We start from the raw sequence: 18,118 nt of genomic DNA, 5'->3' as shown, positions 1-18,118 counted from the left end.
CGGAGGGCTGCCGGAGGGCTCTCAGGGGGCTCCCGGAGGGCTCTCAGTGGGCTCCTAGAGGGCTCCTAGAGGGCTCCCGGGGGGCTGCCGGAGGGCTGCCGGGGGGCTGCCGGAGGGCTCTCAGCGGGCTCCCAGAGGGCTCTCAGTGGGCTCCTAGAGGGCTCCTAGAGGGCTCCCGGGGGGCTGCCGGAGGGCTCCCGGGGGGCTGCCGGAGGGCTCCCAGGGGGCTGCCGGAGGGCTCCTAGAGGGCTGCCGGGGGGGTGCCGGAGGGCTCCTAGAGGGCTGCCGGGGGGGTGCCGGAGGGCTCCTAGAGGGCTGCCGGGGGGGTGCCGGAGGGCTCCCGGGGGGCTGCCGGAGGGCTCTCAGCGGGCTCCCGGAGGGCTGCCGGGGGGCTGCCGGAGGGCTCTCAGCGGGCTCCCAGAGGGCTGCCGGGGGACTGCTGGAGGACTCCTGAAGGGCTGCCGGAGGGCTCCCGGAGGGCTCCCAGAGGGCTGCCGGAGGGCTCCTAGAGGGCTGCCGGGGGGGGGTGCCGGAGGGCTGCCGGGGGGCTCTCAGCGGGCTGCCGGAGGGCTCTCAGTGGGCTGCCGGAGGGCTCCCAGAGGGCTCTCAGTGGGCTGCCGGAGGGCTCCTAGACAGGGTTCTCCTTCGCCTTCGCTCTCAGGGCCCATCCAGGACAATTGTACTCTTTTTTAAACCCTTCTGCAGTGGGATCATTTCCAAGGCAGGAGAGAGTTAAGGGCTGGGCACTGGGCATTAAGTGACTTGCCCAGGGACACACAGCTAGGAAGTGTCTGAGGGCAGATCGGAACCCAAGACCTTCACCTCTAAGCCCAGCCCCCCCAATTGTACTCTTGACCCGTGCCTTCCCATCTCTGCCCCCTCAGCCGCTTTCTCGTCTTCATTCCCCGGCCCTGGCAGCCTTCTCTACCTCCCCTCGAACCAGTCTTGGCCTTTGGCTTCTTCCCCTCCCCTCTCGGCCCACGGACCAGGCTTCTGGTCCTCCCAGCGGCCCCTGCAAGGTGACCGGAGAGCCAAGCCCCGAACCGGATGGCCCGCCTCACTCCTAGGCTGTCTCCTGCCCGTCTGCCCTTTCCGCAGCCTTGGCGCCGTCCCAGACTGCCAGATCCTGACCTCTTAGACTCAGTTTCCCTCTTTGTTCAGCCTGGACTGTTAGTTGTGACGGCCTCCTCCGGGGGCTTCCTGCCTTCTCTCTCTCCTTTCTCCCTCCCTCCCTGGCCTGGCCCCGGCTTTGCTCCTCAGCCACCGCCCCCACGCCCCCCCTCGCCTCGGCTCCTCTATCCTGCCTCTAAGGGAGGAAACGCTGTTTCTTGTCTTGGGCCGCCCTGTTCCTGGGCCCGCCATGCCGCGGAGTCTCGTCCTTCAGACGCGAAGAGGACCCGAACGGCTCGCGCACCCCCGGGATAGAAGTGAGGCAGAGCTGCCCGACGTCGCCGGCCTCCATCTCGTCCAGAGCCTTCCACGTCCGGCCGAGCCCGGCCCTCCACAGCCCCTTCTTCGGCCGCCTTCATGGCCTCTGGAACAAACTTTTCCTCTGCCCGAGGCCTCTCTGGTCCCCTCCGCCTGCCAAGGAGGCTTGGCCGGGGGGTGGTCGCTGTCTGTGCTGCAGCTCCTGGGAGCCTCCAGTGAAAGTCGGGGGACAGGCAGGCCCTAAAGTGGGCTGGGCTGGGCGAGGGTCAGCGCCCGCGGAGTACCCCGTACCCCCCCGACGGGGAGGAGCCACTTCCTACAGGCCTGTCCAGGGCACAGTAGAAATGCAGACGTGGACGGCTCTCTGCCAGCAGAAGCTCATACTGGACTGGGGAGTATAAGTACATCCTCAGGCGAGAACGCTCATTTGTTCACCCCAACTCTGTGGGACCCCTTTTGGGGTTTTCTCAGCAAAGATACCGGAGCGGCCAGGAAGGGTCTGAGATTGAATTTGAACTCAGGCCTTCCCGATCCCAGGCCTGGCCCTCTGCCCATTACAGTTCTCAGCTGCCTGGTCACCACATAGAGGGCACCCTGAAAAGGGAGAGCCCCGTGCCCCGAAGATTTGGGCCAGGCTTCCTGGAGGAGGCAGGAGGGGAGGCACTGCCCGATGGGGCACAGCTTGTCCCAAAGCCTAGAGCAGAGGCGGAATGGCTTGTTTGGGAGCTTCCCATGATCTGATTTGTGTGACGAGGAGCCTCGGGCCGCTTCTGGAGGGCTCCTCTGCGCCTTCTCTGGAGCAACGGCCCGACTGGTGGGCACCCAAGAAGCCCGCGCTGGGAAGGGAGACGAGCGCATGGACACGTCTACGCAGCAAAAATGGGAAGTCAGTTAAATCGATCACACACAAAGGAGCTAAACGACGTGGTTTGGGAAGGAAGGCACAGAGGATGGGTTCCTCAGGAAGGACTCTGCACAGGAGATGAGCAGGACCCGGACTGTGAGGCACAGAGACAAGATGGGGGCGGGGGTGGCTGAATCCGAAGAAGCTCTGTGGGGGAGGGGTTACATCTGGGCAGAGATAGTCAGGAGCCCCTGGAGCTGGCCAAGTGTGGGAGTCACGTGTGATAAGGCACAACCCCTTCCCTCCACTCACACACAATCACCCCTAGTTCAGGTCTGCAGCCTCAAGCCGCTGGGGTTGGAAGCTGGTTGGATGCAGAGTGAGGAGGGGATGAGCCAAAGCCTGGAAAGATGGGCATGCCTCCGGCAGAAATGGGGAAGGGAGAAGATGGCGGCCAGTGTCATGACCCCCTCAGGCTGTGTGTCCCTGGATGTCGATTTAGTGAGAAAAGCACTCCAGGTTTTTCTTCCTCGCTCTCCTTCTTTACCTTGGGTTTTCTTGCAGAGGAACGTGCTCCAGCTGCTGCATTCCAAGAGTGACGTGGTCCGACAGTACATGGCGCGGCTCATCAATGCCTTGGCATCACTCGCAGAAGGTGAGGGTTTGGATCCTGCCGCCTAGTGTGGCCCACTCCTGCCTTGTAGAAAGGGAAGTCCTGGAAGGCTCCAACCTTCCTCCCCTTGTTGGTGCATCCTAACAGGGGACTGCAAGCACCTTCCTTAGGTTTTCTTAAAACTCCAGTGACTGCCTGGGGTTTGCCTTGCCTGGTGCCCCTCTCTCTCTCTCTGTCTCTCTCCCTCTCTGTCTCTGTCTCTCTCTCTCTCTGTCTCTCTCCCTCTCTGTCTCTGTCTCTCTCCCTCTCTGTCTCTCTCTCTCTCTCTGTCTCTCTCTTTCTCTGGCTCTCTGTCTCTCTGTCTCTCTCTGACTCTGGCTCTCTGTCTCTTTCTCTCTGTCTGTCTGTCTGTCTGTCTCCCCCCCCCCCCCCCCCCCCGTCTGTCTCTGTTTCTCTCTGTCTCCTTTACCTTCCATCTTGGAATCAATACTATGTATTGGTTCCAAGGCAGAAGAGTGGGAAGGGCTAGACGATGGGGGTTCAGTGACTTATCCAGGGTCACACAGCTAGGAAGTGTCTGAGGTCAGATTTGAACCCAGGATCTGCCATCTCTGGGCCTGGCTCTCAATCCACTGAGCCACCCAACTGCTCCTCTGGTGCCTCTTTCTGAAAGGTTCCCAAAAGGTACTACCAGCTCTTGGCAGCGCCCTTTCCAGGACATAACAAAATGGGAGAACCTTCAAAGCCAATGTCCTTGGTGCCTCAGAGCCTTCCCAGCTGGGTGACCCTGGGCAAGTCACTACACCCTCATTGCCTAGCCCTTACTGCTCTTCTGCTTTAGAACCAATACACAGTATTGATTCTAAGCTGGAAGGAGGGTTAAAAAAAAGCCAACCTCCATCGTCACTGCCCAGGAAAGCCCAAGATAAACCCCGGCTGGCCCCATGAGCCGAGGGGAGCTCGCTCTCAGGGTGAGGCTCCCCCGTTTTCTGCAGGTCCCGTTTCGGTTGGAGCGTGTCTGAGGGGCTGTGCAGACGCCCCCAGCTTTAGAGACGCACCTCAGGACGTCCGTTATTTAGTGAAAACGGCGCTCCCAAGTGGGCAGAGTGGCGGCCTCTTCCTGTGGGCTGGCTGGCAACTTGTCCGAAGTGCCCGCAGGGGGGGGATCGGCCCCGGGATCTGAATGCGGCTCTCGTGCCTCTGCTTTTCCTGGCCTGCGGGCCGGCCCTGCGTCCCCAGGCATCGCCTCTCGTGGCGGGGGAGGCCACAGTCCTGGGTGTTTCTACACCAGCGCCATGGGGGGATCACGGCCAGTTCTCGTGAAGGGGACCCCGGCGTCCGAGCCGAGCCTTCTCCCTTTGTCCGTCTCTGCTCGATCCAGCCTAGCGTCCAGCCGGCCCGGCTCCGGGGGGGCTGCTGCGGCCGTGCCGTTGCCTTTCCAGGGTTTGGGCTCCCCCGCCTCACTCACGGCTCAGGCTTGACCCCAGCCCCGCCCCCACCCCGAAAGGCTTTCAGAAGCCCCGAGCGGAGGAGGGGCGTTTGTGAGGTGCCGCCTCACCCTTGCGGCCTCCTCTGTCCGCCCAGGCCGCCTCTACCTCTCCCAGAACACCAGGCTGCTGAGGATGCTGGAGGAGCGGCTGAAAGAGGAGGACCAGGACCTGCTCACCCGCGAGAACGTGCTCGGCGCCCTGCAGAAGTTCAGCCTGAGGTGAGGCCTCGGCAGCGCTCCCCGGCGTCCGTCGCCCAGGGCCCCCTTCCTGCTCCCTCGCCCTCCCGCCGGGGCCCGTCGGATCCCGGCTGGCTCTGGGGCTTCCTGGAGATCCTCCGCCCCGTCGGATGGCTTCCTTGGCGCCCCGCGTCGGCCTGTGCTCTCGGCTTCTCCCGAGGCACAGAGGCCGTCTCGGAGGCTCCCGGCTAGCCTCGGTCCCAGCACCGCCCCCCCCCCCGCGCTTCCGGCTCCTCTCCCCACCCTTTCCCACCTCCGGGCTGGTGTCTTCCTCGAGGACCCCCTCACTGACCGCCACCTCCTCTGGCCCTCCTTGGAAGGAGCAGAAAGGCGGCTCCCAGCAGAGCCTCTTATTCTGCCCAACCCTGGGCGGGTCTGAGGTCAGGAGGGACCTCGGGAGCCCTCCAGCCCAGCCGTGGGAGGCCACCCGGCGCTGGCTTGCAGACCCGAGGGTCACGGGGGGCTCACTACCTCCACAGGGAGCCTGGTCCGCGTCCCGGCTCCTGCCTCCCCAAGGACTCCCCAGAAACCTGATGAGGCCGCGTCGATGCGGCGCCCTGAGAAGCGTTTCTCTCTGAGCTCCGCTTGGCACCCCGGGGGAGGCGAGGGTGGCTGGCAGGGCCTCTGCCAGGCCCGGGGGCTCCGGGGAGGCTGCTCTTGCCATGCTGGCGGCATCTCCTCCGGCTCGGAAGTGCTCTCTGGGGCGCCGACGTTGGCCCGTCCTCTGCACGAAGAGCCACAGTCGGGCCTTGTCGGGAGGAAGGAGCCGTCCGACGTGGGGCTCGCTCTCGGGGGGGGGCAGCCGAGGGGCCCCACTCTCCGTCTGAGCCGCCGCCGCCGCCACGAAGTCGTTCTCTGGCCAGCGGCTCTCCCCGCGGCCCCCCCTTTGTGGACCGGGCAGAAGGGCTCACGCGGGGGGGGGGGGGGGACTTCCTGGTGAGGCCAAGACGCCCACGTATCCTCCTTCCTGAAACAGTAACTGAAGCTCCAGGATCCCAGAGGCTCCGGGAGGCTCAGCGAGAGCTTTCCCAGCATCGCCTCACCGAGGCTGCGTGGCATTAGAGTGAGCACAGGCCAGCCAGGAGCAGGCGCCCGTCGGCTTCTCCTTCCTTGGATGCTTGGGACCTTTCCCCACTGAGAAGCCCCCGGGGTCAGGGGTCAGGAGCCCCAGGGGTCAGGAGCCCCAGGGGACAGGGGTCAGGAGCCCAGAGGTCAGGAGCCCAGGGGTCAGGGGTCAGGAGCCCCAGAGGTCAGGGGTCAGGAGCCCAGAGGTCAGGAGCCCAGGGGTCAGGAGCCCAGGGGTCAGGAGCCCCAGAGGTCAGGGGTCAGGAGCCCCAGGGGACAGGGGTCAGGAGCCCAGAGGTCAGGAGCCCAGAGAACAGGAGCCCAGAGGTCAGGAGCCCAGAGGTCAGGAGCCCAGGGGTCAGGATCCCCAGGGGTCAGGAGCCCAGAGGTCAGGAGCCCAGAGGTCAGGAGCCCAGAGGTCAGGAGCCCCAGGGGTCAGGAGCCCAGCGGACAGGAGCCCAGAGGACAGGAGCCCAGAGGTCAGGAGCCCAGAGGTCAGGAGCCCAGAGGTCAGGAGCCCAGGGGTCAGGATCCCTAGGGGTCAGGAGCCCAGAGGTCAGGAGCCCAGAGGTCAGGAGCCCAGAGGACAGGATCCCCAGGGGTCAGGAGCCCAGCGGACAGGAGCCCAGAGGACAGGAGCCCAGAGGTCAGGAGCCCCAGGGGTCAGGAGCCCAGAGGTCAGGAGCCCAGAGGTCAGGAGCCCAGAGGACAGGAGCCCAGGGGACAGGAGCCCCAGGGGTCAGGAGCCCAGAGGACAGGATCCCCAGGGGTCAGGAGCCCCAGGGGTCAGGAGCCCCAGGGGTCAGGAGCCCCAGGGGACAGGAGCCCCAGGGGTCAGGAGCCCCAGGGGACAGGAGCCCAGGGGTCAGGAGCCCAGAGGTCAGGAGCCCAGGGGACAGGAGCCCAGGGGACAGGAGCCCCAGGGGTCAGGAGCCCCAGAGGTCAGGAGCCCCAGGGGTCAGGAGCCCCAGGGGACAGGAGCCCAGAGGTCAGGAGCCCAGAGGTCAGGAGCCCCAGAGGTCAGGAGCCCCAGAGGTCAGGAGCCCCAGGGGTCAGGAGCCCCAGGGGACAGGAGCCCAGAGGTCAGGAGCCCCAGAGGTCAGGAGCCCCAGAGGTCAGGAGCCCCAGAGGTCAGGAGCCCCAGAGGTCAGGAGCCCCAGAGGTCAGGAGCCCCAGAGGTCAGGAGCCCCAGGGGTCAGGAGCCCCAGGGGTCAGGAGCCCCAGAGGTCAGGAGCCCCAGGGGTCAGGAGCCCCAGGGGACAGGAGCCCAGAGGACAGGAGCCCAGAGGTCAGGAGCCCCAGAGGTCAGGAGCCCCAGAGGTCAGGAGCCCCAGGGGTCAGGAGCCCCAGGGGACAGGAGCCCAGAGGTCAGGAGCCCAGAGGTCAGGAGCCCAGGGGACAGGAGCCCAGGGGACAGGAGCCCCAGGGGTCAGGAGCCCCAGGGGACAGGAGCCCAGAGGTCAGGAGCCCAGAGGTCAGGAGCCCAGAGGTCAGGAGCCCCAGAGGTCAGGAGCCCAGGGGACAGGAGCCCCAGGGGTCAGGAGCCCAGAGGTCAGGAGCCCAGAGGTCAGGAGCCCAGAGGTCAGGAGCCCAGGGGTCAGGAGCCCAGAGGACAGGAGCCCAGAGGTCAGGAGCCCCAGAGGTCAGGAGCCCAGAGGTCAGGAGCCCAGAGGTCAGGAGCCCAGGGGTCAGGAGCCCAGCGGACAGGAGCCCAGAGGTCAGGAGCCCCAGGGGTCAGGAGCCCAGAGGACAGGAGCCCAGAGGACAGGAGCCCAGGGGACAGGAGCCCCAGGGGTCAGGAGCCCCAGGGGACAGGAGCCCAGGGGACAGGAGCCCAGAGGTCAGGAGCCCAGGGGTCAGGAGCCCAGAGGACAGGATCCCCAGGGGTCAGGAGCCCAGAGATCTGAGCATTTTCTCACCAGGAAGCCCCGGGCTCTTTGTGCTCTGTTGACATCCGGAAGAAAACAGGGAGCCCAGGGCCCGCAGCTCCCGGCTGCCCAGTGGTAGCCTGGCTCAGACTCGGCTGTCAGACCTTCCTCAGTGTTCCAGGGAATTCGGGGGGCCGGGGGTACTGCTGCCTCTCACTGCAGTAACCAAGTCTCACAGTCAGGAAGCATTTATAAAGCATGTTCTGTGCCAGGCACTGGGCTCAGTGTGGGGGCACAAGGAAAGGCATCCCTGGCTTCAGGCTCCCCCCCGACGGGGCACTCAGCACCGACAACTCTGCCAGTACCAGATAAAGGCAGGGGGGCTGGATGGTGAGCTCAGAGGGAAGCCTCTAGCACTGAGGGGGGCCAGCAAAGGCTTCCTCTTAGGGAAGGTGAGATTTAAGGGGAGTCTTGAAGGAGGCCTGGAGGAGGAGGGAGGAGATGCCAGGCCTGGAGGCGAGGAGGGAGGAGATGCCAGGCCTGGAGGAGGAGGGAGGAGATGCCAGGCTTGGAGGTGAGGAGAGAGGAGATGCCAGGCCTAGAGGCGAGGAGGGAGGAGACGCCAGGCTTGGAGGTGAGGAGAGAGGAGATGCCAGGCCTGGAGGCGAGGAGGGAGGAGATGCCAGGCCTATAGGCGAGGAGGGAGGAGACGCCAGGCTTGGAGGAGGAGGGAGGAGACGCCAGGCTTGGAGGCGAGGAGGGAGGAGTTGCCAGGCCTAGAGGCGAGGAGGGAGGAGATGCCAGGCCTGGAGGCGAGGAGGGAGGAGATGCCAGGCCTGGAGGAGGAGGTGAGGAGGGAGGAGATGCCAGGCCTGGAGGCGAGGAGGGAGGAGATGCCAGGCCTGGAGGAGGAGGTGAGGAGGGAGGAGATGCCAGGCCTGGAGGAGGAGGTGAGGAGGGAGGAGATGCCAGGCCTGGAGGAGGAGGTGAGGATGGAGGAGATGCCAGGCTTGGAGGCGAGGAGAGAGGAGATGCCAGGCCTGGAGGCGAGGAGGGAGGAGATGCCAGGCCTGGAGGCGAGGAGGGAGGAGATGCCAGGCCTGGAGGCGAGGAGGGAGGAGATGCCAGGCCTGGAGGCGAGGAGGGAGGAGATGCCCGGTGCGGGGCCGAGCCAATGGAAAGGGCAGGACTCGGGAGGTGGCGTGCCGTGCTCAAGTCCTGGCTTAGCAGAGGGCACGGGGTGGGGCCTGTAAAGCGTGACCCCAAAGGCTAAGGAAAGGCAGGCCCCGGCGTGGGGCTTATGAGCCCTCACCTTCTGTCTCAGCATCAGTCCTCTGTCCTGGTTCCAAGGAGCAGAGCCTTACGTAAAGGCTGGGCAATGGGGTGAAGTGACTGGCCCAGGGTCCCCCAGCTGGGGAGCGCCGGAGGCCACGTGGGAAGCCAGGACCGCCCACCCGCCCGTCTTGGGGCCCGGCTCGGCGTGTGCGGGGCCTCCTTGCTGTCTGCCCCCCGAGCTGGGACGAGGGCAGCTTTGGGGCCCCTTCTGCACTCTGAAGCCACGCGGGCTCCACGCTGTAGGCCAGCCCGCGCCCTGCTGGCCGTCGGCTGTCGTGGCGGGCCGGGGGCGCCCCCTGCGCTCTCGTCCCTCGGGGCTTCCTTTGGGTCTGGGGGCTGCGGCGCGTCCTTCTAGGCCTGGGGGGGGCCCGGCCAGACCAGCTCGTTTCGCGCCCGCGGCACCCCTGGGAGTCAGCCGTGCCGGCACCAGCTTGGCGAGGCGACCGAAGCTCCGCGCGCTGACCGGGAACACGCCGGGGGGGGGGGGGGCGTCTGCGGAGGCCCCCTTTGGCTCTCTGACCAAAGACACCAGGATGCCCCGGGAATGGGGGGGCCGAGCCCTCGTCCCCTTCGTGCGGGCAGCTCCGGGGCCCAGCACGAGCTCGCCGCTTCCCTTGCAGGCGCGGGCTGCAGTCCACCATGATCCAGGACGGCCTCATCTTCTGGCTCATCGACGTCCTCAAGGACCCCGACTGCCTGTCCGACTACACGCTCGAGTACTCCGTGGCCTTACTGATGAACCTCTGCCTGCGCAGCGCAGGTATCGTGCCTCGGGGCCCCGAGCCGGCCAGAGCCCCCCGTTCTCCCTCGTCCTCCCCCAGGGCCCGCGCTGGGCCTCACAAGGAGCTGGCCGAGCGGCCGGCCTTCCTGCCCCCTCCCTGTCCCGGTCCTCTGACCACACATGCGGCCCCCCATTGGGCTCAGTGGGATAGCGGGGGGCCCTTGGAGGGGAGAGAAAGGGGCCCTGAGCCCCCTGGCCGGCCGGCCCGTCCTCCTGGGGGGAGGAAGAGGAGACGAGCCTTCGTGGGTGACTGACCCAATGAGCGATTTACTGAGGAACAATGAGCTAGTGCTATGCCTCTTCTCAGATGATAGGAATTCACTTAATGGGGGTTTCTAGGAGAGGCCCTAAGGGGGTACAGGGGATAGAACTCTGGGCCTGGAGTCAGGGAGACCCGAGTTTGGATCCAGCCCCAGTGTGACGCTGGAGGAGTCATTTGACCGCTGCCTCAGTTTCCTTGGCTGTAAAATGGGGATAACTCCCCTCCCTGTTCCTTCCACTCAGAGGCTGGTGCTTGTTTTCATAAAGATGAGTTAGTCCACTTTTCACCATGGTACTCTTGGGGAGGGGGAGCCGCACCCCCGTTCATCTGTCCTACTTGGAAACAAAGAGGGGCTGGCATCTCCAGGAGGCACGGAGTCCGTTTTGGACTTGAGTTCAAATCCTGCCTCTGCCATTTTACAGCACTTTGGGCCTCCTTCCCCTTCTGTGGGACTCATGATGCCTTTCTCCCAGGGCCCTCTAGAGTATCACACGGGAGGCCCAGGATCGGCAGCCTTACCACGAGGTGGGGAGGCCCCGTTCCAGGGCGCAGGCGTCCCATCCATTTCCTTTTCCTGCAGGTAAGAACATGTGCGCCAAGGTGGCCAGTTTGGTGCTCAAAGTCCTTTCAGATCTGCTCGGCCATGAAAATCACGAGGTATCACCTGTCGGGGCTGCCCCTGGGGCGGGTGCCGGGTGCCTTTGTAAAAGTTGGGGGTTAGTTGACCCGATGACTTTTAAGTCATTATTCCGTGTTCTTAGACCCACACTTGGAGGCATTTCAGAAAACTAATCGTTGAAGACTCCTTCCTCCACAGCACGTTTGTAGCATCTGATGGTATCAGACAGTGAAATTATATCAGTATTAAACATCTATGCAACAAATGGCATAGCGTCCAAGTTCCTAGAGGAGGGGTTACCCGAGTTACAGGAGGAAATAGAGAATAAAGTTATATTCATAGGGGCTGTTCTCCCCCTCCCCATAGAACTAGATTAATCAAGCCAAAAAATAAACAAGAAAGAAATGAAGGAGTTGATAGGATTGTTAAAAGTTAGATTGGATGAACCACTGGAGAAAACTAAATGGGACTAGAAAGGACTATAGTCTTTCTCAGCAGTACCCGGCACCTTCGCAAGAACTGATCTTGAAATAGGACAAAAGCCTCACAACCACATGCAGAAAATCAGAAATAGTAAATAAATAGTCCTTTTCAGATCAGAATGCTATAAGAATTACCCTCAACAAAGAACGGCAGAAACAAAAAGAGACCATTCCTATCCTCCCACCAATGCTCTAAGTCATGACTCGGAGGGAGGTATCGGAAGCAAGACTTCCTCATTGTGGTACCTCCTACAGCCTCGTGGCTATGTCTGCATTGTCAGGGGCTCATTTAGAATCATAGCGTTTAGTCAGATTCCTCTCTGCAGCCCCTGCCCGAAGGGCTCCCCAGGGCAGGCTGGGACAGTGTAGGGCTGGATACAGGGTCAGGAGGGTTCTTTCTGGGGTGACTGAAGGGCTCTTGATTGTCCCACTGAGGAAAAGGGCTGGAGAGTAGAGGTAAATCTCAGAAACAATCAAAAGAATCTCAGTTGTTGGGAGGGACCTCAGTGGTCATCACACCGATCCCTGCCTACAGAGAATGGACACCCACTGCCTTTGGAGAGAGCCCGATGTGCCTGGCTAGAGTCATAGCTGGGAGGGGGTCTTACAGGCCTTCCGGGGTGGGGGGGTGTCCCTGCATCTCTCAAAGGCCAGTGACTCCTCTGGCTGCAGTTTGAATTTTGGTAACAAGGAATTCGAGGCTGCTGTAGGATGTGTTCTCGCCTCTTTCCCTGCAGATACAGCCGTACGTGAATGGCGCCTTGTACAGCATCCTTTCCATCCCATCCATTCGGGAGGAAGCAAGGGCGATGGTAAGAAACGGGGGGGGGGGGGGGGGGGGGGGTGGAGGGAGAATTGTCCATGTCCAGCATGGGGCACGTCAGAGATCCTGGGGAAGTCATCAGTGCCCCGAGAGCGTCCACCAGGTGGACAAGGGTGGCAGAAGAGACCCCAAACCCCATTAGCTATTTCAGGGTTTTCTGCCCTGGGGGCTCCAAGTCTGAGCCACATGTGCACCTGGCCCCTGCCGGTGGGCCCAGGAGGGGAGTCTTAGACGAGGCTGTCCTTTCCGCAAGAATGTCGCTGACCAGTGTGAGATTTAAAATAGTGAAGCCCATAAACTGTAGTGAGTTAAAATGGTGGAAGATATAAATTGTGAGAGATATAAGAGAGGGTGAGTAAATTTGACCACAGAAAATATGTTTCACTACAGTGTCTTGGGTTTTAAATCAAATATAAGGTGGTCACCAGGGGAATATTCCCAATTATTCAAATACCCAAGTCAACTGGGTTTTATAGAGACTTTAATTAATACAAATGTGGAATTAAAGAAAAGAAAGAAAGAGAGAAAAGGAAATAAGTATGAAGGACCTTAAGCCAACATGGCCTAGACCTGAGTCTTAAGAGAGAGAGATCAGTCAGTCAGTCTTTTAACACTCACCACAAGGTCTGCCTAAGCAAGGATTCTAGTGACACCAGGCCAGCATCATCTCAGCTGCTTTCACCAGCTCCCTCCCTCCATCTGAATGTTTCAGAATCATTCTTTTCTCAATCTGAACGTTTCAGAATGACCTCTCCAATCTGAATGTTTCAGAATGACCTCCAGCTCTTCTCTAAGCTCTTATTTTTAAGGGCAAAATCTCCTATGTCACCTCCCCTAAGTTCTTCCATCTACCAATCACTGTAGATGTTTTCCAAAAGACAGCCCATTCTGAATTCACAGCTGAGTAGATTAATCTCTTTAGTATGTCAGAAAAAAATGCTGCTGTGTCGACTAATTTCATTAAGAGAAAACCTCTGAGTAAGTTTTCACCTTTTAGGTCTAAGTAGTTTACAAGTTGCCCCACCTTTATAGGCACCTAGCATCTCATTGTATCAATTCTAAAAACAGGCATGGCTCAAAGAACTCCTTTCCTTTATAAGTATGGTTTTTAAGTACTTTCATTGTTTAGCAAGGAGTTTTCTGCCCTAAAGCAGTCGAGGTCCTCCCATAGCAAGGAGTTTTCACATTCAAGTAGAGTTCTCACTATCTGGTAGGGAATTATTTCAAGTAGGGAATTGGAGGATTCCTCAATGTGGAGTAAAATTTTTAACATTCCTAAGTCTGTGAAATTTTAAGGTTTACACCACGCTGGGAGCAAGAGCCCCGACGGCGGTTGGGCTGCGGCCTCCTTGGGTTGGCCGTTTGTCCTAGAGAAGACACGAGGCCTTCCGTACCACATTACAATGGCTCTTCCCTCTGGAGATGTGAATCCCAGCTCAGAGGACAAATGCAGCGACCCGAGGGCCCTTCCTGGGCAGATCCAGTGAGTCGCTCCAGCTGCCGCCTCCGTCTCTTCATCTACAGAATGGGGGTAACGAGAGGCCTCCAAGAGCTGTGTACAGGCCGGCCCTCCTCTTTGTCTGCCCTCACCGGGGGCACCGACAAGTGTGGCCCAGCCCCGGCGCCCCTCTTCCAGGAGACACAGAGCACAGCAAGAGAGGGAAGCGGCCCGGTGTGCGGACGGGATAGGGCCTCTTCCTAAATCCGGACCCTCGTGGCTGTGGGACCCTGGGCATGTCACTGCCGAATGAGCCAGAGAAGGAACGGCCGACCACTCCGGTGTCTGCCAAGAAAACGCCGAATGAGGTCACAAAGAGTCGGACTGGACGACGGACAAGCCTGGGGAAAAGGTGGCCCAAAGGAGGCCTTTCTAAATCTGGCGCCCAACCCCGGCAGCAGCTCGTCCCTCAGACCTTCGCCGGACAGACATGGGCGATCCGAAGCCACGGGAGGCCCGCCACGATCCCCGGATGAAGCGGATCCTCTCGAGAGCCTTCCAGAGGGAGCAGCGGGCGGGCAGAGAAGGCCGGGCATCGCCCGCGCTCTGGCACAGACTGCCCAACGGATGCCCACACTGGCATCCACAGGGGCATCGGGGCAGGGGCTGACTGCAGATGTCCGCACGAGGGACTGGGGGAAAAGCCAGCTGGGACACAGCCTCGTGAGAAGCGCGGGCCAAGAGGCCTCGGCGAGACGTGAGGGAACGCAGCTAAAGTCTCCCCTTCCCGGGGGGGCGGGGAGCCGTGCTCAGGCCTGGACTCGTGGCAAAGATCTGGGGGTCTGAGTGGACGGCAAGCACCCTGCGAGGTGTGATCCGGCCGGCCGTAAAGCTAACGGAGCGTCCCTGGCTTTATTGAGGGAATCGTGGCGTCCCGGACAGACGGAGCCCCCGGGAGGCCTCACATCCTGGCCACAGGAGGTGCAGGAGAAGGAGCGGGGGCGGAGCGGGGGGGCGAGGCCGGCCTGGAGGCACACTATGGCGCCCGTCTGGGCAGGGCACGTAGGAGCCACGCACGGACGCCCTTCGGAGTGTGAGCGGCTCCCTCGGGGCCTCTCGGGCCCTTCTCCGTTCCTGGGCCCAGGGAGGCTGGCCCGGGCCTGGGCACGTCCTGCTGCTGCCGCTGGGCAGAGGGACCCAGGCCTTTGCTCACGTGCTCCGTCCCCGGCTCAGAGGCCGGCATCTCGGCTGTGGGCTCAGGCCGTGCCCCCGCCTGACGGCTCTGAGCGGCCACGAGGCCCCCCGCAGGCCGGGAAGGAGGGAGACCGTCCTGAGCACGCCCCACGCGGCAGAGCATCTAGTCAGCCGGGGAGCGGCTCCGGGCGGCCTCCCGCGACGCCCCCCGCCCTGGCTCCAGGCGTGACGGGGCCTGGGACGGCCCAGGCTGCCCCCCCGCCCGGCTCTACCCCTTCAAAGCTAAGACGGGGAAGGGAGCGGCCAAATTTCGCCCCGTCCGTCTGGACAGAGGCACAGTCAGGGGCTCCCCTCCCGGCGGGGCCCTCAGCCTGCTCCCCCTGGTCTCCGTGTGCCTCCTCCGGGCCCTCTGCTGCCCGGCTCTGCCCGGCCCCTGGCCCCAGGCTGTTTGGGCCTTCCGTGCCCAGGCCGAGCTTGTGCCTGTCGCCCGCTCCGGGGGAGCCTGGCCTGGCCTGGCCGTTGTTCTTAGGAGCGTTGGATGAGTCATCCCAGGTGTTGTCGTGGATGCCCTGAAGAACGGGATTTGGAGAGGGGCTCCGGCCGGACCCCGGAGCGGGAGGACCCCTGCAGGGCCCGTCCGGCCTCCTCCCTCCCGCCTCCCCCGGCACCATGATGTCCCTCAGACCTGCCTCCCTCCTTCCTTCAGTCAGCATGAAGGAAGCGAAGACCCGCCTTTCCGAAGGGCTCTGGGATCCGCTCTGCCTTGGCTGGTTCCGAAGGCCCGCTGGGCCCGGGTCCAGCCCATCCGCCTGCAAGCACATCCGGAGTGGCGCCGCTCCTCCAGCCTGTCTCCAGTCGCTTCCGAGCTTTGCTTGGAACCTCTCGAAGCCGGCCAGAGAAGGTCGTGTCCAGGCTCGTCAGGCGCCCTGCGTGACACCAAGAGGCGAAGGACTTGGCGCCGGAGCCCGGCCTCGCCACGCGCCGGCCGCCTCCTCTTGGGCCGCGGTCCATCCTGCAGCCCTCCTGGCCCATCGCGGGCCCTCTTCCTGGCCTCACTCTCAGGTTCAAGACTGGCCAAGGCGGATCCTCCCCCTCCAGCCGGGCCTCTTGGCAAGAATCTTCTGGCGCCCTTTGGCCGTCCGAGGGGGTTAATGTCATTAAAAAGAGGGCCGGCAGAAGTGAAGGACAATGTGACCCTCAGAGCGGTCAGCGCCGCCGACAGCCCGGCCCCCCCCGGACCCCTGAGAGACCCCATCACACATGAGGTCCCACATCCAGAGGAAGTCGGGGCACCCGGGGTCCAAGAGAAAGAATGCTGAGGATCTGGGTTCAAATGTCACCTCCAGGGCTTTTTAGGTCCCTCCCAACTCTAGAGCGGGTCACCGGCCTGGTTTTTACGTTGGCTCATAACCTGGCGGGGGACATTGCCGGCGCCCACGAAGGTGCAGTGAGAAGGAAGAGGAGGGGGCGGAGAGGAGAGAGGTTGAGGTGCTTAGAGCTGGACAGGACCTTGGAGGGCCTCTGGGCCACCCCGTTCCTTTACAGATGAGAAACTGAGGTCCAGAGGGGCTCGGGGTCACAGGGTGGAGCAGGGTCCTGCTTGGGTGCTGAGGGGCTCACAGCGTGGGGGAACGAAGCAGAAGCTTTTCCCTGGCCGTTTCCCCGCGGAGGCTGAGCGTTTTCCTCCCGTGCTTCCAGGGGATGGAGGAAATCCTTCGGTGTTTCATCAAGGAAGGCAATGCCGAGATGATCCGCCAGATCGAATTCATCATCAAGCAGCTTAACTCAGGTACAGGAAAACTGGTGGCCCGAGAGAGCCTTAGCCTGGCCGCAGAGGGGCATGCGGGGGCGGCGAGCTTGGCCACGTGGAGGCTTTCCTCATCCCTACGTTTTCAGGAGGGAAGGCAAGGCTCGGAGCCGCCCCTGGGCACGAGGCAGCGAGGCCCAGGCTGGGCTGAGTCTGGCTGCAGTCCGATCGGAGGCCCTTCACGTTGTGGCTGCTTGGCCAGTGACCCAGAGCGATGCTCTGGGAGAAGGCAGGGCCAGACGCGCTAGCAGAAGTCTCTGCTTCTCTCCTCAAGCAGTGGGCAGCGCCATGCCAGTGCCATGCCAGCACGGCGTCTCCCTGCGCCTTCTGTCCAAGCGTCTGAAGGAGCCACCCAGAGTGGTCGCCCGACGCCTTCCCACAGACTGAGCCCTGGCACCCTTTCTCCCCAGCCTCGCCATAGTGCTCATGAGCTCACAGGGTGGGGCGTCTCCCTCCCAGCAGTCCCCCCTTTCCTGCTGCTCCCCGCCCCTCCTGCCTCCCTTTCCCTCTTCCCTCTGGGCCAGTCCTTCCCTGCATCCCTCCCCTCGCCACCTTGTCTCATCCTTGGCAAAGCCCTATCCCAGTGGATGAGGACATCGGGCTTCTTTTTTAAGTCAGTACTGGATGTTGGCTCCAAGGCAAAAAAGCAATAAGCTGGGCAATGGGGATTAAGTGACTGGCCCAGAGTCACCCAACTAGGAAGTGTCTGAGTCCAGATTTGAACCCAGGACCTTCCATATCTGAGTTTAGCTCTCAATCCACGGAGCCACCCAGCTGCCCCCCTGTTGTGGGTCCCTTTACATGTTATTGAAGTGATTTCATGTTATATTTATTTAAATGGCTTTGTTCTACCTGCCTGAAGAGGCTGCAGACAGGACCAAGGACTTACCCATCTTCCAGAGGTGTTTAAGGATGCCCCAAGGGGTGCTTGTGGGTGTGGGCAATCCCTGCCCCCATCTCCCTTTGACTCCATTTTTTGTTTTTTAGAAGAGCCACCGGACATAATTCTCGAGTCTGATGACGAAGAAGAGGAAGATGATGAAGTAAGTGGAAGGGTCTGTTGATCGTACAGAAAATGCTGTCAGAACTGTGGTCTTCCCCGCCGTGGCCCAAGTGTTCCTTTCCCGAGAAAGCAGAGCCCTGGCATCCCAAAAGGTCACCAAGAGGGAGACGAGGCCTCGAGCTGGGGGAAATGTCACCAGATTAGGGAACAGGAAATGGAGGGTGATGTGGCTATCGGCAGGCAGTCCTACCTTGGTCCTTAGACACGTGCTGGCTGGAGGGGGGACATGGCCCTGGAGACAGGAAGGCGCCGGCGAGCTGCAGGAGAAGGCTGGCTGGGCCGCACTCTGAGGGACCCTGGGAAGGTGGTGCCGCTGAGGGACAAGGAGGGGCCGGATCTGCACTGTGGAGACAGCTGAGCAGAGCCTGAAGGAGGGAGCCCTGCGGGCAGGGCCGGGCAAGGCCGTGGGGCAGCTCAGAGGGCTGGTTTTCTCCTCTGCCTCATCCATCTGTCCCTGCAGGGTGCTCATAGGAAGAGAAGGGGGGTGCAGGGGGCCGCCTTGTTCCTGGAGGCTGGGGGGAGGAGGCTGGCAGGGGAGGCCCTCTGATGGCCACAGAACGGCCTGGCTGGGGGCTCTCCGGCCCTTTGGGCCAAGTGATGGGGGAGCAGGCAGTGGGGCTCAGATCCGGCCCCAGACCGGAACTAGCGGGGTGACCCTGGGCGAGTCACTGTTCCGCACTGGAGGGGAAGGAAGGCGGGAAGGCGTCGCCTCCCAAAGGCCCCTTTTTCCAGGCCCTGCAGGGGCCACGAGAGGCAGCCTTGACCTCCGT

General features: G+C 62.3%; 1 protein-coding gene across 4 annotated transcripts in view; it reads left to right on the top strand.

The window, feature by feature from the left end:
* The window catches only part of ARMC9 (armadillo repeat containing 9), a 106,494-nt gene that overhangs the window by 47,090 nt on the left and 41,286 nt on the right, over nt 1–18,118 (top strand). For all 4 annotated transcript variants that reach the window (XM_056819950.1, XM_056819951.1, XM_056819952.1 and 1 more), the window contains exons 13-19: nt 2,837–2,927; nt 4,470–4,593; nt 9,500–9,639; nt 10,503–10,579; nt 11,761–11,835; nt 16,177–16,267; nt 17,273–17,328. In XM_056819950.1, coding sequence (XP_056675928.1) covers nt 2,837–2,927; nt 4,470–4,593; nt 9,500–9,639; nt 10,503–10,579; nt 11,761–11,835; nt 16,177–16,267; nt 17,273–17,328 — 654 coding nt within the window. The remainder of the gene's footprint in view (nt 1–2,836; nt 2,928–4,469; nt 4,594–9,499; nt 9,640–10,502; nt 10,580–11,760; nt 11,836–16,176; nt 16,268–17,272; nt 17,329–18,118) is intronic.

Source organism: Monodelphis domestica, chromosome 2 (assembly GCF_027887165.1).
Source record: "Monodelphis domestica isolate mMonDom1 chromosome 2, mMonDom1.pri, whole genome shotgun sequence".
In the NCBI taxonomy this organism is placed as follows: domain Eukaryota; kingdom Metazoa; phylum Chordata; class Mammalia; order Didelphimorphia; family Didelphidae; genus Monodelphis; species Monodelphis domestica.
The sequence above is the reverse complement of the archived record's forward strand: the minus strand, read 5'-3'. Positions and strand labels throughout refer to the sequence as shown.